At 42.5% G+C, this 20,438-nt stretch overlaps 1 protein-coding gene across 3 annotated transcripts in view; it reads left to right on the plus strand.

Annotated features, from left to right (window-relative positions):
• Positions 1-931: 931 nt before the first annotated feature.
• The window catches only part of arnt2 (aryl-hydrocarbon receptor nuclear translocator 2), a 376,808-nt gene continuing 357,301 nt past the window's right edge, over positions 932-20,438 (plus strand). For all 3 annotated transcript variants that reach the window (XM_084307418.1, XM_084307419.1, XM_084307420.1), the window contains exon 1: positions 932-1,533. In XM_084307418.1, the coding sequence (XP_084163544.1) occupies positions 1,503-1,533 (31 nt within the window). In that variant the 5' untranslated portion in view covers positions 932-1,502. The remainder of the gene's footprint in view (positions 1,534-20,438) is intronic.

Raw genomic sequence — 20,438 nt, forward strand, 5'->3', positions numbered from 1 at the left:
GAAACAACTCACCAAAAGTGACTATTGCACAACTGATTTGACAAAAAAAAAAAAACCTTCAGGCCATACCTTGCCTTTTAGTGAAAGGACATCACTGAATGAGACCCATTTATTTTATGTTTACTGCAGAGCGGAGGGACTGGGAGACCCATGTTACTGACCAAAACACTGATGAGTGATGGCTGTTGGAATGTAGAGCTATTTAACACATATTTATATATATATATATATATATATTTTAACAAAAAAATACCAAGCAGGCAAGCACCTTTAATTACAGCTCCATGAAATGATGTAGCATACATACCCTCATCTGCACCTTTGTTTATTTTTCTCATATATTTATATTCAGAGTTAATTATATTGTTCACACTGTTTATTTTTCTTCTTATATTTTTATATTCAGATTCTATTTTTCCAGGTGAGGGATTATTTAAGTAGGAAAAGTTTTATGAAAATAGTCCTTATGTGTTCTTACCATGTTAGCTTTAATAAAACAATAAGGAAATTATAAGCGTCATTTGTCATGTCATTGGTTCCCTAAACTACCTCAGTTTAGGGAACCACCTACCTAGAATATAATTAATTAAGTGTTAAGTTAAATACCTGTACATTGTATATTACTATTACTTTTTTTTTTTACTCTTTTTGTATCACAAACAGTACTGTATTTGTAAATCTGGTATGTCATAAATGTATAGATGTAGCAGTAGGCCTACTAGTACTATCTGTATGTCATGTATGATAATGTTATGATGAATTGAAAATGGGGGACCCTGATGTAAACAAGACGAAAGTCTTTCTCTGGTCTGCATCCTCTTAACAATTGTGTGTATTGAGCTGTACTGTACTGTACCCATTCTGCAATCTGTTAATACAATTTTCAATCAATCAATCAAACAAACAAACTATTGCATACTGTTTTGCACTGTTTTTACATTTGCACTTTGGTTAGATGCCAAACTTATTTTCGCTGTACTGTATCAGTGCTGTATAATGACAACAATACATTAATCGAATCGAATGATTTAACAGGCTCAACACCGCATCAAGTCTCCTCTTGGTGGAAAACAGCCAGACTGGAGAGACTATACAACATTAATTAATTCAAGTAGCCGAAAGTCTCGCGGTGATACCATTCAGACATCTTGCATTTTTTTGTTGTTGGTTGCCCTGGACCGAGGACTAGTGTGGGATTTATTAAATACACACACCGTGGGCAAATTTGACCCTGAAATAATATACGCTTTTTTTTATTGTCCAGTTTTGTCCGCGGATTATTATTCCAAGTCCCGACCCCCCCCTGCGCGTCGTGCGGCAGAGCGGCTTCTGAAACCCCGAGCCTCGCGTGCCACCAACCCGCCGCGGACCGTCCCCTCTCCCTCCCGGAGGCTCGAGCTCCAGAGCAGCAGCCTCCTCGCATTGTGCGTCATCCTCCTCGCTGCTGCTGCTGCTGCGTTCTGTTTTCTTCTTCTCTCCCCTCATCGAGGCAGCAACACAACATGGCAACTCCCGCCGCGGTCAATCCATCGGGTAAGTTGTTTTTCTTTCTTAGCTTCTAAGAGTGGAAAATAAACAGTGCTGTTGCTTATCTTTCTGTAGATACGGAAAGATAACGTTTTTTTTACCGAACGGGAGAGGAGGAGGAGGTGGTGGTGGTGGGAGGGGGGAGTTTATAAAAGCTGAGGCCGCCTCGGAAAAGCCTGCGAGCTCCACCAACACACACAGCATCCCCTTCCCCCCACCCCGCCTGCCTCTCTCTCTGCACCGACACGACCAGCTTTGTGTGCGTGTGGAGTGGAGTGGGGCCGTTATCATCTCATGGAAGAAGACGCGAATTATAACTGGGACTAATGTTAAATGTTTCAACGTTGAATTTGTGAGGTGTCACACAATGTTGACGTTTCTACGTGTTATTATTATTTATCAGCACGTCGCCTCGCCGAGTGGGATGCTGTCTGTCTGTCTGTATTTTGGTTTCTTCCGGACAGCTATACGTGCTTTGATTTCTCTCTCTCTCTCTCTCTCTCTCTCTCTCTCTCTCTCTCTCTCTCTCTCTCTCTCTGCACACAGCAGTTCCCTCTCTGGTGGTACAAAGGTTCCTTTTTTGTTGTTGTTGCACGCATGCATACTATTCCGTCTCTTGCCTTGAGCGCATCAGATGCTATGTGTTGTGCATTCTGAGATATCATTGAGGGCCAGCTGGCAGTGTCACTTATTTGTAGGTCACACAGTCTTCCTCTCTCTCCACTTGTCGCCTGTTGAGTCGTGGGTTCGATATCAGGCTCGAGGGGGGGGGGGGGGGGGGGAGACGTGTGCCAAAACAACGCCGGTGTTGAGTTCCAGTCCCCCTGTGTGTGTATAATGTGTGGCGCTCAAAGGTGGTTTTGCTCGTGTGTATCGCTGGCTATACTAGTCGAAGGAATTGAAACACAGACAAAATCATTGAGCTCCATCCAAGGGGGACCCTGATGTAAACAAGACGGAAGTCTTTCTCTGGTCTGCATCCCCTGCATACAGTTGTATGTATTGAGCTGTACTAGTGTACTGTACCCATTCTGCAATCTGTTAATAAAGTTTTCAATCAATCAATCAATCAATCTCCATCCATAGTGTGTGTGTGTATATATAGGCCTTCCATAATTAGAATTGATGGTGTTGTTGACAGGGGCGGTGCAGCCTAGATTATAGCTGCTGTTACATTGTAACTAACTAGTGGCCTCCGCTTTGACATTGTTACATTGAAACCGAGCACCCTGACGTGACTGCAACTTGTACAGAAACATGGGACCAGAGGGGGTTTCCAAGCAAGTTATGCTCCAGCAACTGTTTCAGTTTGTCCCTGTCCCCATAGATTACGTTTGGGACCCCATGACGTTACGGAGGATATTATTGTGTAGCGCTTTGCTAGCGCATGTGACGGCTTCTGAACCGAGTGCTGTGTGTCTTGTTTAGCATTAAGGGCTGAATGGTTCCCTAACAGTGTTACTGAGATTATTGACTAATCTTAAGAGTTTCATCCCTGGCTCCGCTGCGCTGCTGGCAACCTTTCCACCTTTAAAGCTCACAATAGCTGCATGGAAACCCTTGGATGTTACAGTTTTTTACATTGAGTCATTTTAGCTGACTCTATATAAGACTGTAAGAAGGTATAAGCTTGTGGGCTTTTAGACTCTTAGTATGGGTGGCACCAAATTAAACCAAATCAAGGTTTATTTGCTACAATGTGCAGTGAAATGTTTGTTGCCGACTGTGCTATACAATAAATAAACTAAATAATAAGTATATATATAAGTATATATATATATATATATATATATATATATATATATTATATAAGTAAATACAAACATTCATGTTCCTGTACAGTGCTTTGGCTAAAAGCTTCCCCCCCAAGGCATATTATACTGAAACACGGTTTGCTTATACATCCTTCAAAAGTGACTTAATTAGACTTGGAAGCGTTCCATCAAAATTGTGTCACAGTGGCAAACTAATTATTCTGGTTTAGAGGACACTTTCTCCGGGGCTGGAGACCTCCATACCGGAAAAGAAAAACGGGTCAAACTCTCTCCCTCTGTTTCCCTCTCTTTGTCACCTCATTGGAAATGTAAATGAGGTAGAAATAAATAAAGAATTTGCAGGTTATTAACACCTCGTCTGCATACAGAGTTGTTGAGATGAGGCGCGGGGCGGTCAGAATGAACAATCAACAGACGACAGAAGTTCCCCCGCTAGATGATAGGAGGGATACGCTACGAGAAGACGAAACAAAACAGACCCTGTCCCATCTCCCTCCCCGTCCCAGGAGGGGATGCGGTCTGTCTGCCACCTGTGGACAGGAGCAAGCGGTAGGACCAGGACTAACAGGCATCCTGGAATGTTAAATGGGATGATTACTTTACACATTTTCAGTTTGAAGTGGTTAGCGGATGCTCGTATACCCAGAGTATATCTGAGTTTATTATCTAACCAAATCCAAAAAGGCATGCTGTGGCATCAACGTTTTTTGACATTTGGAGATTTCTGTAAGAATTGGTGAGTGGATGGCGAGCACTTGTGTTCTGGAAATTGCTCAGAAACACCCCCTTATTTTCAACAAACATAGATATAATGTTTAACAAGCTATACATACGATGAATGACCCAGGTCTCTAGTTTGTGGTTGTAAAGTTTCACAATGCTATGATTATCCTAGAGGTCACAATAGGTAATTTTATACAGTGAGGTCAAGTTTTAAAAACAAATGGTCTCACTACAATGAAATGGCTACTATGGGGACTAACGTCATCACATATGACTACAATTGGGCTCCTTGGATCCACAGCCGTCTCAGATTTCCAGTCATACCACATTCGTGCAATTCCAATACTGCTTAGGGACCCCAGTATGCAGAAACGATCAAATACAAAAATGTTAGAGTAGGCGAAAATAACTCGATACATTTGTACTACATGCAGTACTGCGTGGTTCTTGTTGTGGGGCGACAGTGGCTCGGGAGGTAGAGCAGTCGTCTGGTAACCTAGTTAGATTCCCGCTCCTCCCGGGCAGCGCGTTGAAGTATCCTTGAGCAAGACACTTAACCCCTTAAGCCTGAGCGGTCCGGTACTGGATTGATATCACGCCATAAATAGATGAATACAGAACGTATTAATTAATATTGCGTTTCTTTTTCAAATGTAGCCAAGAGTAAAGACCCTAATCCTGTCAAAACAGCAGTCAAGGTGTATATTTTCAGCACTATATATTTGTTTACCAATGATTTTAAGTGTTATTAGAGAAATTATGAGTTTATAAATATCTCGGCGCATCCCGGCGGAAACTGGATGATTTAGACGGAAGTAAAGCAAGCTGTCATACGTGTGTGTAGTCCTATGAATGAGGAGACCCAGGGCTTTTGATGGGCTTTCGAATTTCATAAAACTACACTTCCCAGCTCACGCCAGACCCCGTCAATCATCTGACTTCCAACGTGAAGTTTACATTTTTTAAAGTTTATTTTCTGGATCATATCTTATGGGTCGAACAAACCTGAACGTTATTGCCATAAGATAGAACGTAGTTAGTTTCTCTACCTTTCTGTGAACTAGGAAACTTTTCTAGGAAAAAAAACGTTTACATTACAAAAAATACATTTCTTTCACGTTTTTGCTGCCCTGTCAGGGGCGGCTGGTGGTACTAAATCCAGATTGAACTCTCCCATTGGAAAGAGGAGATTTGGCCCGATTCATAGATGTGTTACTTGGCCATAATAATGTCATTTATAGGCCGGATATTCTATATTCATATTTCGAATTGCATGTGTCCGGATGGCAAAATTCAGTACTGTATCTACAAAACCCCATGTAAATCATCTGCCCTTTATTCATCATTTTTATTCACCGTCAAAGATTAAAAAAAGAAACAAATAATTGTATATTCTCCTTTGGTTCATTACAATTTACTCAAGCCTAGTAACAGACACAATATTTCTGGGAATACATTCCCTGAGATCCATAGATGTCCTTAGATACCGAGAACATGCAAATGGACCTTGTAGAAGTGGAGAAATCTTCCATTTACTTGGGTATGTATTAGGGGTGGGAATCGCCAGAGACCTCACGATACGATACTATCGCGATACTTGCGTCTATCGTATCGCGATACTAAATATATTGCGATACGCTGAGTATTGCGATTTCTTTATCATTTTTTTTAATCAAATTTCATTTATTACCTTTTTTCAACTGCAAAGTAAAACTTTGTCAACATGTTTTATCTAATAATAATAATAATAAAGTTCAGTCTGTTCATCTCACTTCAATCATTTTTATTGCAGAACATCGTATTTTCTCAAGCAGACAGATGTAAACACTGTAATCTGTGTTGCATGTACCTGACAAACTGAACTGTTTGTATTACAGTCATATTCCAACTTAACTGAATGCACATGTGTGTGTGTGTGGACTCAGGGGGCGAAATTAAAGCCCGCCGCCCGCCAGGGGCGCTCAGTTTTTACCTTTGGCGCTTGCCACTGAGAGCCCTGCCCGCCGTGTGGCGTGTAGACGTGTAGTTCATAATGATACTCTTATTTTGAAGATCTGTGCGGGTCTCATTTCCGGCCCAAGCGCAGCTAGAGTCATAATATCGATGGCTCCGGCAGTTAGCAGCATTCGGTTCGTATGATATTCTTATTTTGAAAAAAAACGTGGCAACGAGTCATATCCGCCCAGCCGGGCCAGCCCCCTGCAGCGGGATACTATTGGCTTCTGCTCGTATCAACACAGAGCGGCCCGCAGCTCTAGGGCCACTGCTAACGTTAAGCTCTCAGAATGGTAGCAGCTCGCCTGCAGCATCTAGTGCTAACGTTAAGCTCCCAGAATGGTAGCAGCTCGCCCGCAGCATCTAGTGCTAACGCATTGTCTAACGGTATCTAGCTGGCTAGCTACTGATATCAACAAATGCTCCAGCAATAGTCTACTCGAGTGCATAAAACCTCCGTTCCCTCGTTAGCTAGCTCGCGTTAGCTAGCTCACGCTAGATCGATCTGTCCCAGTAAACTAAATTGTCTTAACGTTATCTACCGGGCTAGCAGTAGCTACAGATAGCTCCTGATATCAATGTCTTATAACATTGATTGAATGCGTATTCTAGCTGAGGGCATGTTGAATGTGATTTGACAACATAACCGTAACGTTATAAATGGGTCCAGCTGCATCGCCGGAGAATCCTTGCATGCTGAATGTAGGGTCTAGCTGAATATAGGGTCTAGCTGCAGGGCCGGAGAATCCTTGCTGGAGCTGGAGGCTACTCAAGTATACACACAGACAGTGGAGCTGTTTGCAGATAGCAAGCATTTTGACTTATTGCGTGGTGGCGATGTCTCGCAGATAATACAACTACAAGTATGATTATATAATATATATTTTATTTAAAAAAGAATTTTTATATAAAATATATATATATTTTTTTTTAATCAAAAAATGTTTGGCAGGTAAGAAATATGCTTGGCGGGTAGACTCTTCCCATCTACCCGCCACTGGCCGGTGAGTCAAAAAGTTAATTTCGCTCCCTGTGTGGACTACTGTATTATTACAGGTATTGAAATGAACAATGCAACTTCCTTATACAAAACATTTATTTTTATTTTTTATGAATAATTAAATATCGATACTTGGCGTCCCTGTATTGATACAGTATCGCCACACAAAGTATCGTGATACTACTACGTATCGATTCCCCCCCTCTCACCCCTAGTATGAATGTACCCCCTCCATAGTCACTCATAGACAGAATGGTGAGTTCTGACAAAATAATGATTTTCTTTTCCTCCTTTTCAACATATTTAACTTGATTAATGATGGGAGGAGCGCCTTAGACTTAAACTATTCATTATTTAAGAAAAAGAAAAAAACATCCATACTAATAAAAAAAAAACAATAATGCTTTTGTATGTCTTTTTGCGACCACCCAAAATCATTTTGTGACCCCCTTGGAGGTCCCAACCCCCAGGTTGTGAACCATTATATTGGAAATGCAGCGATACAGATACTGGCATCAGATAGGGGTGGGTGGTATAACCACTGGCCCATTATTGGCTACTAAAAAGAAACATGTGAATAGTGCAGCATAAACCTAGATGTAAACAAACGCATGGTTTCTGTAGAAGATGCATGGTTTCTGTAGAAGATGCATGGTTTCTGTAGAAGATGCATGGTTTTTGTAGAAGATACCTGGTGAAATGGAGGAGCGTGATGCTAGTGAAATGGAGGCACGTGATGCGGGAGCTCCCGTTCCCGATGCAAACGAAGAAGAAGAATTAGTTAGAAAGAAAGATGCTCAAAGTAGGCAATGCGGTTTGAAACTGGTGAAATGTAAAAAAGACAAACGAGTCGGACCTTTGCAGGCCAACGTCAGAAGAGTGAACAGGCTGTTGATTATCAAAGGACATACAATACTGCCCAAGAAAGACCATGGGAATAACGTTATGAAGCAGAATGAGACAGATGGCTCCATGGCTGTTTTGTGGGCTGTGTCAGACAATTTAACAACATGGGGTATGCACGCTTTTCATTGCCATTCTCTGGGTAGTGTTGATGATCAATAAGGATTGATGACAAGCATATCACTGTCATCCCCAGTGCCCACAGCTAGTGGGCGCTTGTGTTGTGTGGTGAAATAAGTTTGGTCAATTATAAGTCCCATCGCTGTGGGCATATAGTGTTTACTTGGCTCCATTGTCATGTCAGAAGATGCAACAATATGTTCTTCTGTGTACTGTAGTGTTTGTTTTGGAAGCGAGTGTATTTTCAGAATCTCTGTCTCCGCCTGGAGTCTGTACTGTGGACATGAGTTTCAGTGAGTTTTACTACTAAGTGTTGCTACTAATGATGAGTAAATTACAGTCATCATGCAGGCACGCTAATACCAATAGAGCTCCTCAACTAAAGCAGGGCTGTACGTTAAAGGAAAACTCCAACATTTTGGGAAATTAGCTTATTTGCCATCTACCCTGGAGTTAGACAAGAAGATACATACCTTTTTCTTCTCTGTGCATGCAGTAGGAGTAGGAAGACGTTGGGAACTAGGCTAATGGAGGAACCTACTTCCAGTGACTGACGCTAAGCTAGGCTAACGGTGCACGTCTTCCTACTCCTACTGCATGCACAGAGAAGAAAAAGGTATGTATCTTAACACTTTGATCGCCATGGTTAAATTCATAATTTACCATCCCTAGCCAGCTCTATTTGTCTATGGAGAAGTTCCCCTTCTTTGCAGGGCTATAACTTTTTAAATTCTATTGCTAAATTGACATTATTATGGCCCATTCAATGTCCTATATCCATTGTTCAGGGTGTAGCAACGTTATACTTTTTCATTCACATATTCATACTAAAATATGGTCTAAAGTATGTTTTTATCGTTTTCTGCAGATTTCTCCAGAACTTGATTTATAGCCCCAAATGCATTATATTGATGATCAAATACAGTTTGGTAGCGATCGGTGCCAGATGAAAAATTTCAACTGGAGGTACTTCTAGAAGTTACTACGTATCATCTGATATTGACCGGATGGGCGGGGGCGTTTATAATTCCGTGGGCAACGTTATATCATTCGTCTAGTGTGGGTCATATGGTCATCAGAGCAGTTTATATGGAACACGTTAGAAAATAACGCTGGATCTTACCTTATCTTCCTCGCGCCGTTGGACGATCAGCTTGGAGTAGACAGTTTTCGATTATGGGATGTTGATATAGATGAACCATTTCCAGGTTGTATAATACTATATACGTCCAAATAACGTTGTTTATTGAGTTAGGGCGAGCGATTGATTATCCAGTGTGTTGAGATGGAGTCCGGCTAACGATCGCGAGTGCCCGGACGAAATATTGATGAGCACTTCCTGTTTGGCGCGTCACTTCCTGTTGGCCGATCTGCCGATCGGCCACCAGATGGCGCTCTTGAACCGTTAGACAGTTGAGTGGAGCTCACCAGTACATCTCATGTCTCCGGAGGAGAAATATGATTTCGATCACAGATTTTTGAAATATTGATATCAAAGACGAGTTACGGCGTCTTCGGCAGAATGAGCATGGCGAGCAAAGACGAGTTACGGCGTTCCCGGCGATTAAAGTGTTAACACATTTTGGGAACCCTGGAGTTAGACAAGAAGATGCATACCTTTTTCTTCTCTGTGTATGCAGTAGGAGTAGGAAGACGTTGGGAACTAGGCTAATGGAGGAACCTACTTCCAGTGACTGACGCTAAGCTAGGCTAACGGTGCACGTCTTCCTACTCCTACTGCATGCACAGAGAAGAAAAAAGATATGTATTCTTGTCTAACTCCAGGGTAGATGGCAAATAAGCTAATTTCCCAAAATGTTGGAGTTTTCCTTTAACTTTTTTTGCACATAGCACTGGTGCTACAGAGGTTGATAGTTTTGTAGCACAGGCCAAAATCTTGTAGCACAAGTATAAAACGTGTTATATTTGTAACAGTCACAAATGTGCCTATTGTATTTGTGTTATTTAGTTGCAGTGCTATGTTTGGCTGTCATTTTAATGCTGACAAGTTGACGTCACACAGCCAGACATGTTACATGTAAGGAATTATGGGATTTGGTGTATGGACTCTACTAGGGGTGGGAATCACCAGTTTCATCACGATACGATATAGATTCTTTGGACAACGATACGATATTTGCTGATATCTGCCACGATACGATACGATGCAGGTGCCTGCAATCCATATGAGACGATATCATAAGCCCATTTAACACAATCAGTAACATTTAGATCAACTCAAAAAAGGTAACGAAAATATAATAAAAAAATTTTTTATTTACCTTTATTTAATCTATTGTTTTTAATACAAATATACCTCCTGTTCACTGTAAAGTGCCACGTTTTGATATATTGAGCTTAAACTTTAAGTAAATTTTTTTGGAACTCACAACACACAACCTAAAACCCCTTCCTCTCCCAAACCGTTCCTGCAATTGTTTTATGTTGCATGATGATCATGAATACATTTATTATGTATTGTATTTTTTATGTTTAAATATCAACATTATCTGTCCACCCTCAGTACATTTACTATCAATATAATATACTCATCTGACTTCATCTGATCTTTTCAAACGCACACACACACTACACAGAAGGGAGAATGCCTACCCCCCTTCCCCTCCCCAGTCCTCACTCTGCCCGTCTGCTGTTCTCTCTATGGCTCTGAACAGAGTTAGCTTGTTGTTAGCTTACGCTAACGTAACGTTAATTTCGGTCTTTAACACGACGTGGTCATGAAGGAATGGCGAGGATTGCAAAGCATGTTACATGCATTTGACCCGTTGCGGAATAAAACAGCAGGGATTTGTTTTGGGTCGCAAAATAGGCACACTAGCCTTGCTCTGTTTCAATGTCCGCGACTGCTGTGTGCTGTGGAGCCGAGCGGATACGACTCCACGGGATTTTCAAAATAAGAGTATCGATATGAACTGAACGTTGCTAGCTGCCGGACTTACTTACTTACTTACTTACGCCTTTTACCCCGTTTGGGGCATAGGCCGTCAACAAGGGTTCTCCAAGCATCCCGATCCTGAGCCAACCTCTCAAGCTGGCCCCAGGTGTGTCCCATCTTCTTGGCATCATCTTCCAAGTCTCTGCGCCAGGTGTTTCGTGGTCGGCCTCTCTTTCTTTTCCCTTGGGGGTTCCACCTGAGAGATTGTCTTGTGATGCTCAGGGATGGTTTACGGAGTGTATGGCCAATCCATCTCCAACGCCGTTGGAGAATCTCTTTCTCTGCTGGCTGTTGTTGTGTTCGTTGCCACAGGTCTTTATTGCTGATGGTGTTAGGCCAGCGAATCTGGAGGATTCGGCGCAGACAGGTGTTTAGGAAAACTTGTAATTTATTGGTTGTTGTGACAGTGGTCCTCCAGGTCTCAACGCCATAGAGTAGGACTGACTTCACGTTGGTGTTAAATATCCTGATCTTGGTTGTGATGGAAATGTCTCTTGAGCTCCAGATGTTTTTTAGTTGGAGAAAGGCTCCTCTGGCCTTGCCAATCCTGGCTCTCACATCAGCATCTGTTCCACCTTGCTTGTTAACCATGCTGCCCAGGTAGGTGAAGTTATCTACCTCTTCCAAAGCTTCTCCTTCCAGAATGATGGGTGATGTGTTGTCAGAATTGATTCTCATGACCTTGCTCTTCCCTCTGTGGATGTTAAGCCCAAGCCGAGTAGAGTTGTCAGCGATGGTACTGGTCTTTTCCTGCATCTGCTGCTGGGTGTGAGAGAGAAGGGCCAGGTCATCTGCAAAGTCGAGGTCTTCTAACTGCGTCCATAATGTCCATTGTATGCCATTTCGTTTCTCTGCCGTGGATTGCTTCATGACCCAGTCTATTGCCAGCAGGAACAGAAATGGTGACAACAGACAGCCCTGTCTCACTCCAGTTTTTATCTGGAAGGCGTCGGTGGGTTGACCGCCATGAATTACCCTGCAGGTCATCCCCTCATAGGAGTTCCTGATGATATTTCTGTACTTCTCTGGCACTCCGTAGTGTCTGAGTAGCTTCCAGAGGGTCTCTCTATTTACGCTGTCGAAAGCCTTTTCATAGTCAATGAAATTAATGAATAGGGGTGAATTCCACTCTAATGACTGCTCCAGTATTATCCGCAGTGTTGCAATCTGGTCTGTGCAGGATCTGTTTTTGCGGAAGCCCGCCTGGTGGTCTCGTAGCTGTGGGTCGACTGCGTCCTTCATCCGGTCCAGTAAAATCCTGTTGAATACTTTTCCTGGGATGGAGAGTAATGTGATCCCTCTGTAGTTTGCACATTGGCTCAGATCTCCTTTCTTCGGTATTTTGACGAGGTAGCCCTCCTTCCATTCTGATGGGATGTGTTCTTCTTCCCATATCTTCTTGAAGAGAGGATGGAGCATCTCTTCCATCGTCTCTATATCGGCCTTCAGTGCTTCTGCCGGAATACCGTCGGGTCCTGCAGTCTTGCCGTTCCTCAGCTTCTTGATGGCTTTGCGGATCTCTTCTTTTGTTGGCACGCTGCAGTCTATCAGCAGATCCCTGTCAGCTTGGTGGATGTCTGGTGGGTCCTGTGGTGCTGGTCTGTTTAGCAGTTCCTCAAAATGTTCTACCCATCTTTCCTTTTGTCTTTCCTCTCCGATGATTGGCTGTCCATCTTTGTCCTTAACTGGTCTTTCTGGTTTACTAAACTTTCCTGACAGCTTCTTGGTGGTGTTATATAAGTCTTTCAAATTTCCATGTCTAGCTGCTTCTTCAGCCTCTGCCGCAAGACTCTCTATATAGTCCTTCTTGTCTGCCTTGATGCTTTTCTTAACCCTTTTTGTGGCTTCTGTGTACTGGTTTTGTGCTTTGACCTTTTCGGCTCTTGTTCGACTGTTGTTGATTAGTGCCTTCTTCCCTTTCCTCTCCTCTATCTTCCTCAATGACTGCTGATATCCACTCCTTGTGGTTGTGTTTCTTCGGGCCCAGTACTTCTTTGCATGTTGTACTTACTGCTTCCTTCACAGACTTCCACTTCTTGTCGATGTTTTCCTCCTCTTCTTCAATCAACTCTTGCAGGGCTTGAAACTTGTTCCTAAGTGTGAGTTTGTATTCTTCTAACTTGGTTGGGTCTCTCAGAAGTGCTGTGTTGAATGTTTGTCTCCGATTCTTCTCTCCTGTCCAGTTTTTCTTTAATTTCAGCTTCAGCCGGGCAACCAGGAGGTGGTGGTCTGAGGCAACATCAGCTCCTCTCCTAACACAAACATCTTGAAGGGACCTCCTGAACTTCTTAGTGATGCACACATGGTCTATCTGGTTTTCGGTGTTGAGGTCCGGTGAGATCCAAGTAGCTTTGTGTATCCTTTTGTGGGGGAAAATGCTTCCGCCGATGACCAGGTTGTTAGTGGCGCATAGGTTTGCGAATCTCTCCCCGTTGTCGTTCATCTCTCCTATACCTTGCTTTCCCATTGTCTCCTCGTAGCCTCTGTTGTCACTTCCTACCTTGGCATTGAAGTCTCCCATTATGATGTTGATGTCTCTTTCTGGGTATTTCTGAATGATGTCCTGTAGTCTGCTGTAGTATTCTTCTTTTCTCTCTTCATTGCTGTCATTTGTAGGGGCATAGCACTGGATAATGTTCATGTTTATTTTTGCCTTCATAGTTCTAAAGGAAGCTGCAATGATCCTAGGACCATGTGCTTCCCATCCAATAAGTGCTCTCTGGGCAGCCTTGGACAGCATCAAGGCCACTCCCTGGGTATGGTGTGCATTGTCCTCTTCATGGCCTGAGTACAGTGTCATCTCGCCTGTGGCGAGCCTCTTCTGGCCGGATCCGATCCACCTTGATTCACTGATTCCGAGTATGGCAAGATTGTAATTCCTCATCTCGGCAGCCACCTGCGCAGTCTTTCCGGCTTCATACATGGTCCTTACATTCCATGTTCCGATGGTGGTAATGGCCCTGCTTGAGAGAATGGTGGTCGGCAGGGTAGCTTCCGGATGTTTCCGGCTTTCACTACACTGCGTCATACTTCCTACCTGAGGTCCATCCTCTCTCAGAGCCGGAGATTCTTGGTTTTTCTTTGTTGACGTTTTTGTAGCAATGAGTTTTTTACAGGATGGGGTCGCTGGCCCCAAGCCCAACCTTCCACCATTTCTGGCTTCTGGTGTTTTGGAGTTGGTTTGTTAGTCCCCTCCCCTGGCCTATTGTCTTCCAGGTAATGGATTGCAGCCTCATACCACGTGAGGCCAGACAGGTTTCGGGTTGTGTACAAGCTGTCTCGGCACGTCAAGCCCAACCAACTCCTGCTACTGTGTAACGAAAGCTGCGACCAAACGAGCATTTTCATCCCAGCAGCACAAGACAGCTGCCGGAGCCATAGATGTTATGGCTGGAGCTGCGCTTGGGCGGAAATTAGACTTGCCACAGGATTTTCAAAATAAGAGTATCGATATGAACCGAATGCCTATCGCACCAGTGCTACTGAAGTAAATCCATTCATCGCACAGACCGATGTTGCTGTAGCACGTGCAACATATATCTCGCACTGTTCAGCCCTGTAAATAAATGCTTAGTTGACTAAGTCAAGGATTTTGTTGACTAATAGATTAGTTGATTTAATTTTTGTTTCTCATGTGCAATAAAGCAGAAGCACCTCCTTAAACCTCATACTTACCTGGGAGGCGCTTATCAGTTTTCAGGAAATAACTCATCATTGTGGGAATAGGCTGTATAGTGAAGAGCTCAGATATGAGAAGGAGAGAAGGAATGGATGAGTGTAGAAGTGATATAACATCAAGGTTAAAAATAAACACACCTACAATGATAGACCTGTACAGATAACATGGTCAAAACAAGTAGCATGTGCTAAAAACCAACACAAGGAGAGGGTTTGATTCTGACTCTAGATTATGTTCTCCGCATGTTGCTTTCTCTCCCCCTCTCTCTCATTCTTTCTATCTATCTCTATGTCTCTGTCGTGATGTTATGTCATTCTCTCTTTCATTCTCTCTATCTCTGTTGTAATTAGGGGTGCACCGATATATCGGTCGGGTATCGGTATCGGCCGATAAGTGCCTTGTTGACTACTATCGGCCTATCGGCCGATAAGCTCAAATGTGCCGATAGCAGTCGCCGATAAATACCCATCAATTTGTGTAGCATCAAAAGGCAAAAAAAAAAGTTCACTCGCGACCTACCTACCGTCCCCCACACACACACACAAGCTACTGCATCAAAGTAGGGGTGGACGGTATGGTCTAAAATGTATATCACGGTATAATTTGAAGCATAGACGGTAACGGTATATATCACGGTATCATCGTTTTTGATAAAAAATATTTTTTATTTTATATAATTTTTTTTATTTTTTTTATAAAATATATATATTATATAATTAGACTTGTACTTGTATTATCTGCGAGACATCGCCACCACGCAACAAGCTCCACTGTCTGTGTGTACTCTAGTAGCCTCCAGCTACGGCCAGGATTCTCCAGAGCTGCACCTGGACCTATACTCTAGTAGCCTCGAGCAGAGCTACGGCCAGGATTCTCCGGCGCTGCACCTGGACCCTATTGTATTGGTACTATAACGTTAGCAAGCCCTCAGCTCGAATACGCATCGAATCAGTGTTATAAGACATTGATATCAGGAGCTATCTGTAGCTACTGCTAGCCGGATATATAACGTTAATACAACGCCTCAGTGAATTATTTAGTTCAATGGGACATTTCGTTTTGAACGGTGAACTAATTTGCGTTAACGTGAGCTAACGGCTAACGGAGCTATCATACACGTCTACTCTACTAGACTTGATGGAGCGTTTGTTGATGTCAGGAGCTATCGGTAGCTGGCCGACTAGATACCGTTCGGTTAGACAATGCCTCATCATGTATTAAACTAAAAGTGAATAGTTGACTGGGTCATTTTGTAACGGTAGCTAAGCTAACGTTAGCTCAGGGAGACGTCCCGTCCCACTAGACTACTAGTAGACCCGTGTTTACATGCGTGCGGGAGGGGCTGGCACGCCCACTGCGCGAAGCCTCCTAAATAACTTTTTCTAGTTCGCACATATCTATTATCTATGACTAATTCTATCTATTTTTAGGGGCAAATGCGAGTGAAATAGTCGCGCTGTGGTTACATGACGTCATTGCTATTTTAGAGCTGCACTACCGGTTATACGGTATAGTCAAAATCCATACCGTAGAGCAAATTCATACCGTTTATACCGTATACCGTTTATACCGTCCACCCCTACATCAAAGTAACTAGTACTTATGATTAACAAGGCATTCGTTTTGTGGCATTAGCGTTATATAGTTAGTGTTACACGGACAATAACATCAGCATATTATTATTACCCATAGCAGCAAGGCATTACTCCGAGTCTGTTCATTAGCTACCGGGAGATGCAAGACCAACGTTACTGGTGAAAATGTGATTTGCGTTGGAATACTCCTTTGTCAACTTGCTGTACTTTGCTTGCAGGTCTGCAGCCATTATTGCTGCATTATGAATAGCCCCAACTTTAGCCAAGGTAACGTTATGGCTAAACCTTTAACAATAGTTAACGCTAGCTTTCGGTTAGCTGTTCAATGCTATTAATAACACAACTCCCCGTCAACACCCTCTCTCGGGAAGATGGCATTTAAGAAAGTATCTGCTGTTAAAATGAAGTGTTACACGTTCAATAACAAGCATATTATTTACCCGAAGATAGCAGTAAACAAGGCATTACTCCGTTAGTCCGTTCATAGCTCGGTTCCATTCCGTTGCTCATTCCGTACCCAACTACACATTCTGCAATCTGTTAATACAGTTTTCAACCAGACAAATGTATAGAAAGGCTTTGTTTTATTATAACATTTGTTGCAGTAAAATCATTATGTCTCATTTGGTCATGCGTGGAGCGCCGGTCGGCGGGCGCCGGGCCGGGCAGCTAACGTAGCTACGTTAAGTGTGTTCTTCTGCTCTCGCAAACAGAACAATGGCGGCATGCCCGGAAGTAGAAAAATTTATAAACGCTTGCCGATTGGTGGTAAGGACAGCAGGAGGTGGGTGCTAGCGGTGTGGCGTAATTGGCCGAATCGACTGTCAATCAAAATGCTTCCATTGCATTGGTTGAAAGCTCTGGTTGAGAGAATAGTATCCCGCTGCAGGCCGCAAGAATGGTTCCATTGCATTGGTTGAAAGCTCTGGTTGAGAAAATAGTATCCCTCTGCAGGCCGCAAGACGATACTGGGAGAGAGATAGTGATACCATAAACATATTTCTTGATGTTTCCTTTTTTTAAGTAAGTAAAGAGGCCTACAAATACAAACATACACATACAAATATACAGTAGTTTCATTAAAAAAAAAATATATTACATTTTTTTTTTTTTTACAAATACTTATATACAAATATACAAATATCGGTATCGGTATCGGTATCGGCCGATAGTGTTAGTTGAACAATCGGTATCGGTATCGGTGGCCAATTTTCATATCGGTGCATCCCGAGTTGTAATGTTATGTCATTCTCTCTCTCCCTCTCATTCTCTATATCTCTGTCGTGATATTATGTCATTCTCTGCTGCATACTATCCGTATTCTATCTGAAATACTTCAGATTCCTTTATTATCACTTATTTCAAGTACAGCACAGTGTAATGGTTCCTCCACCTACTGCAACAATAGCAACAGAATACAAAAAAAACGATAGAAGTAGCATGAAATAGCAGCATATAATTTATTTTTGAAGTAGCATTAAAAAATATAATACACTATATAATGCTATATAATATAATAATATTTGGATATAATATGTGTAGTGTGTGGTATGTGCATGTATTTGATTGTACCCATTTTTGTGTGTGCATAGTCCATCTGTGTGTGTGTGAGTAGTTGGCAGGCAGGTAGCACTGCAGTCAGTTAGTGTTAACTTATTTGTCCATGAGTCTGGGGGTAAAAAACTGTTCTGGAGCCTGCTGGTCCGGGCCTTGAACCTGCGGTACCATTTGGCGCACAGTATCAGTTGAAACAGTTAAGGTGGTTGAGGGGGGGGGGGGGGTCTTTGATAATCCTGTGGGATTGGTGACACACCGTCTGTTGTATCTATCCTGGGTGGAGGGGAGCTCACATCCACTGGTGTTCCGAGCTGTTCCGCACGACATGAGGCTGAAATGCCTGGACCACAGCTGAAGCGCCTGAACCATACAGCTGAAGCGCCTGAACCATACAGCTGAACCGCCTGAACCATACAGCTGAAACTCCTGGACCATACAGCTCAAACGCCTGGACCATTAGGGCTGACCTTCGTTTTCTTTTTTGGAATTCGAAGATTCGGGACCGAGATTCGATTTTAATCGAAGCTTCGAAATGTTTTGGAATATTTTAATTTTTTATGTTGTGGGACTTGTACAGCACTTTGTTCAAAGTTGTCAGTGCTGTAAAGTTTAAACCTTTTAAAATCTTAGACAAACGAAACACTTTATTTGAGGCTTTATAAAAGCAGCACAATGAACACATCTGTCAGTGCCGAGTCCGACCTCATCTTAAATAACAAACAGCATTGCTTGTTGTAATTAACAAAGAGAGGCAGAGTTGATTAAAAAAAAATTATAATAAAAAAATTCATATATATATATTTTTTAAATAATCAAATTTTATTTTCATATTCGAATCCCATGCCCATCGAACTAAGCTTCGAAGTATTTAAGACAGCCCTATGGACCATACAGCTGAAACACCTGGACCATACAGCTGGTGGGTGGGGGGGGGGGGGGACTAGGAGGGGGTTGAGTTTGGACATGATTTACGGGGGCCAGTTTCGAGTTGCAGTCTCCCGTAGGTGCTCTTTGAGAGTGGTTTTGAAAGTGGGTAGTGATTCACATTCCTTTACAGCCGTGGGTAGGGCGTTCCACATTGATGTGGCATAATTTCTAAACGTGTTTAGTCCCTTGTTTGAGCTCATTTACCTCCACCATCTGTTCTCTCCCCGCCAGGTAGGATTGCATCCAGCTCACTTATAGACTATCAAAACCAATTGCTTTTAGCTTGTCAATCAGAATGGAGTGATTGACAGTGTCGAAGGCCTTTTGTAGGGCCAGCATGACTGTAACTGAGGGGTTACAAAACCCTGACTGTATTAAAGATTGTGATAGATTAAACCACTACTACATATTATTATTATTATTATTATTACTTGCCAGACAGTACAGTTATTATGGCAGACACTCAAATAGACGGCACGGTGACAAAGAGATATCATTTACAGTAGGGGTGGACGGTATAAACGGTATACGGTATAAACGGTATGAATTTGCTCTACGGTATGGATTTTGCCTATACCGTGTAACCGGTAGTGCAGCTCTAAAATAGCAATGACGTCATGTAACCACTGCGCGACTATTTCACTCGCATTTGCCCCTAAAAATAGATAGAATTAGTCATAGATAATAGATATGTGCGAACTGGAAAAAGTTATTTAGGAGGCTTCGCGCAGTGGGCGTGCCAGCCCCTCCCGCACGCATGTAAACACGGGTCTACTAGTAGTATAGTGGGACGGGACGTCTCCCTGAGCTAACGTTAGCTTAGCTACCGTTACAAAATGACCCAGTCAACTATTCACTTTTAGTTTAATACATGATGAGGCATTGTCTAACCGAACGGTATCTAGTCGGCCAGCTACCGATAGCTCCTGACATCAACAAACGCTCCATCAAGTCTAGTAGAGTAGACGTGTATGATAGCTCCGTTAGCCGTTAGCTCACGTTAACGCAAGTAAGTTCACCGTTCAAAACGAAATGTCCCATTGAACTAAATAATTCACTGAGGCGTTGTATTAACGTTATATATCCGGCTAGCAGTAGCTACAGATCGCTCCTGATATCAATGTCTTATAACACTGATTCGATGCGTATTCGAGCTGAGGGCTTGATGAGCACAGTTAAGTAACGTTATGCCAATAGGGTCCAGGTGCAGCGCCGGAGAATCCTGGCCGTAGCTCTGCTCGAGGCTACTCGAGTAGCTGGAGGCTACTAGAGTACACACAGACAGTGGAGCTTGTTGCGTGGTGGCGATGTCTCGCAGATAATACAAGTACAAGTCTAATTATATAATATATATATTTTATAAAAAAAAAAATATATATATATATATATATATATATATATAAAATAAAAAAATTTTTTTTATCAAAAACGATGATACCGTGATATATACCGTTACCGTCTATGCTTCAAATTATACCGTGATATAAATTTTAGACCATACCGTCCACCCCTAATTTACAGTATTTTATTATTATGCAGAAGATACAACTGATAATTACTGGGTCGCTTTTTTATGGCGAATGATATTAGAAAGTCAGAGAGTAGCAAAGTCAATGGGAATGAATAATTCCTAGGCTAAGTATACTAGACCGGACGCTGCATGGCGTGAGATGGCAATATA

This window comes from Notolepis coatsorum (genome assembly GCF_963971535.1).
Source record: "Notolepis coatsorum genome assembly, chromosome: 2".
Taxonomy (NCBI): Eukaryota; Metazoa; Chordata; class Actinopteri; order Aulopiformes; family Paralepididae; genus Notolepis; species Notolepis coatsorum.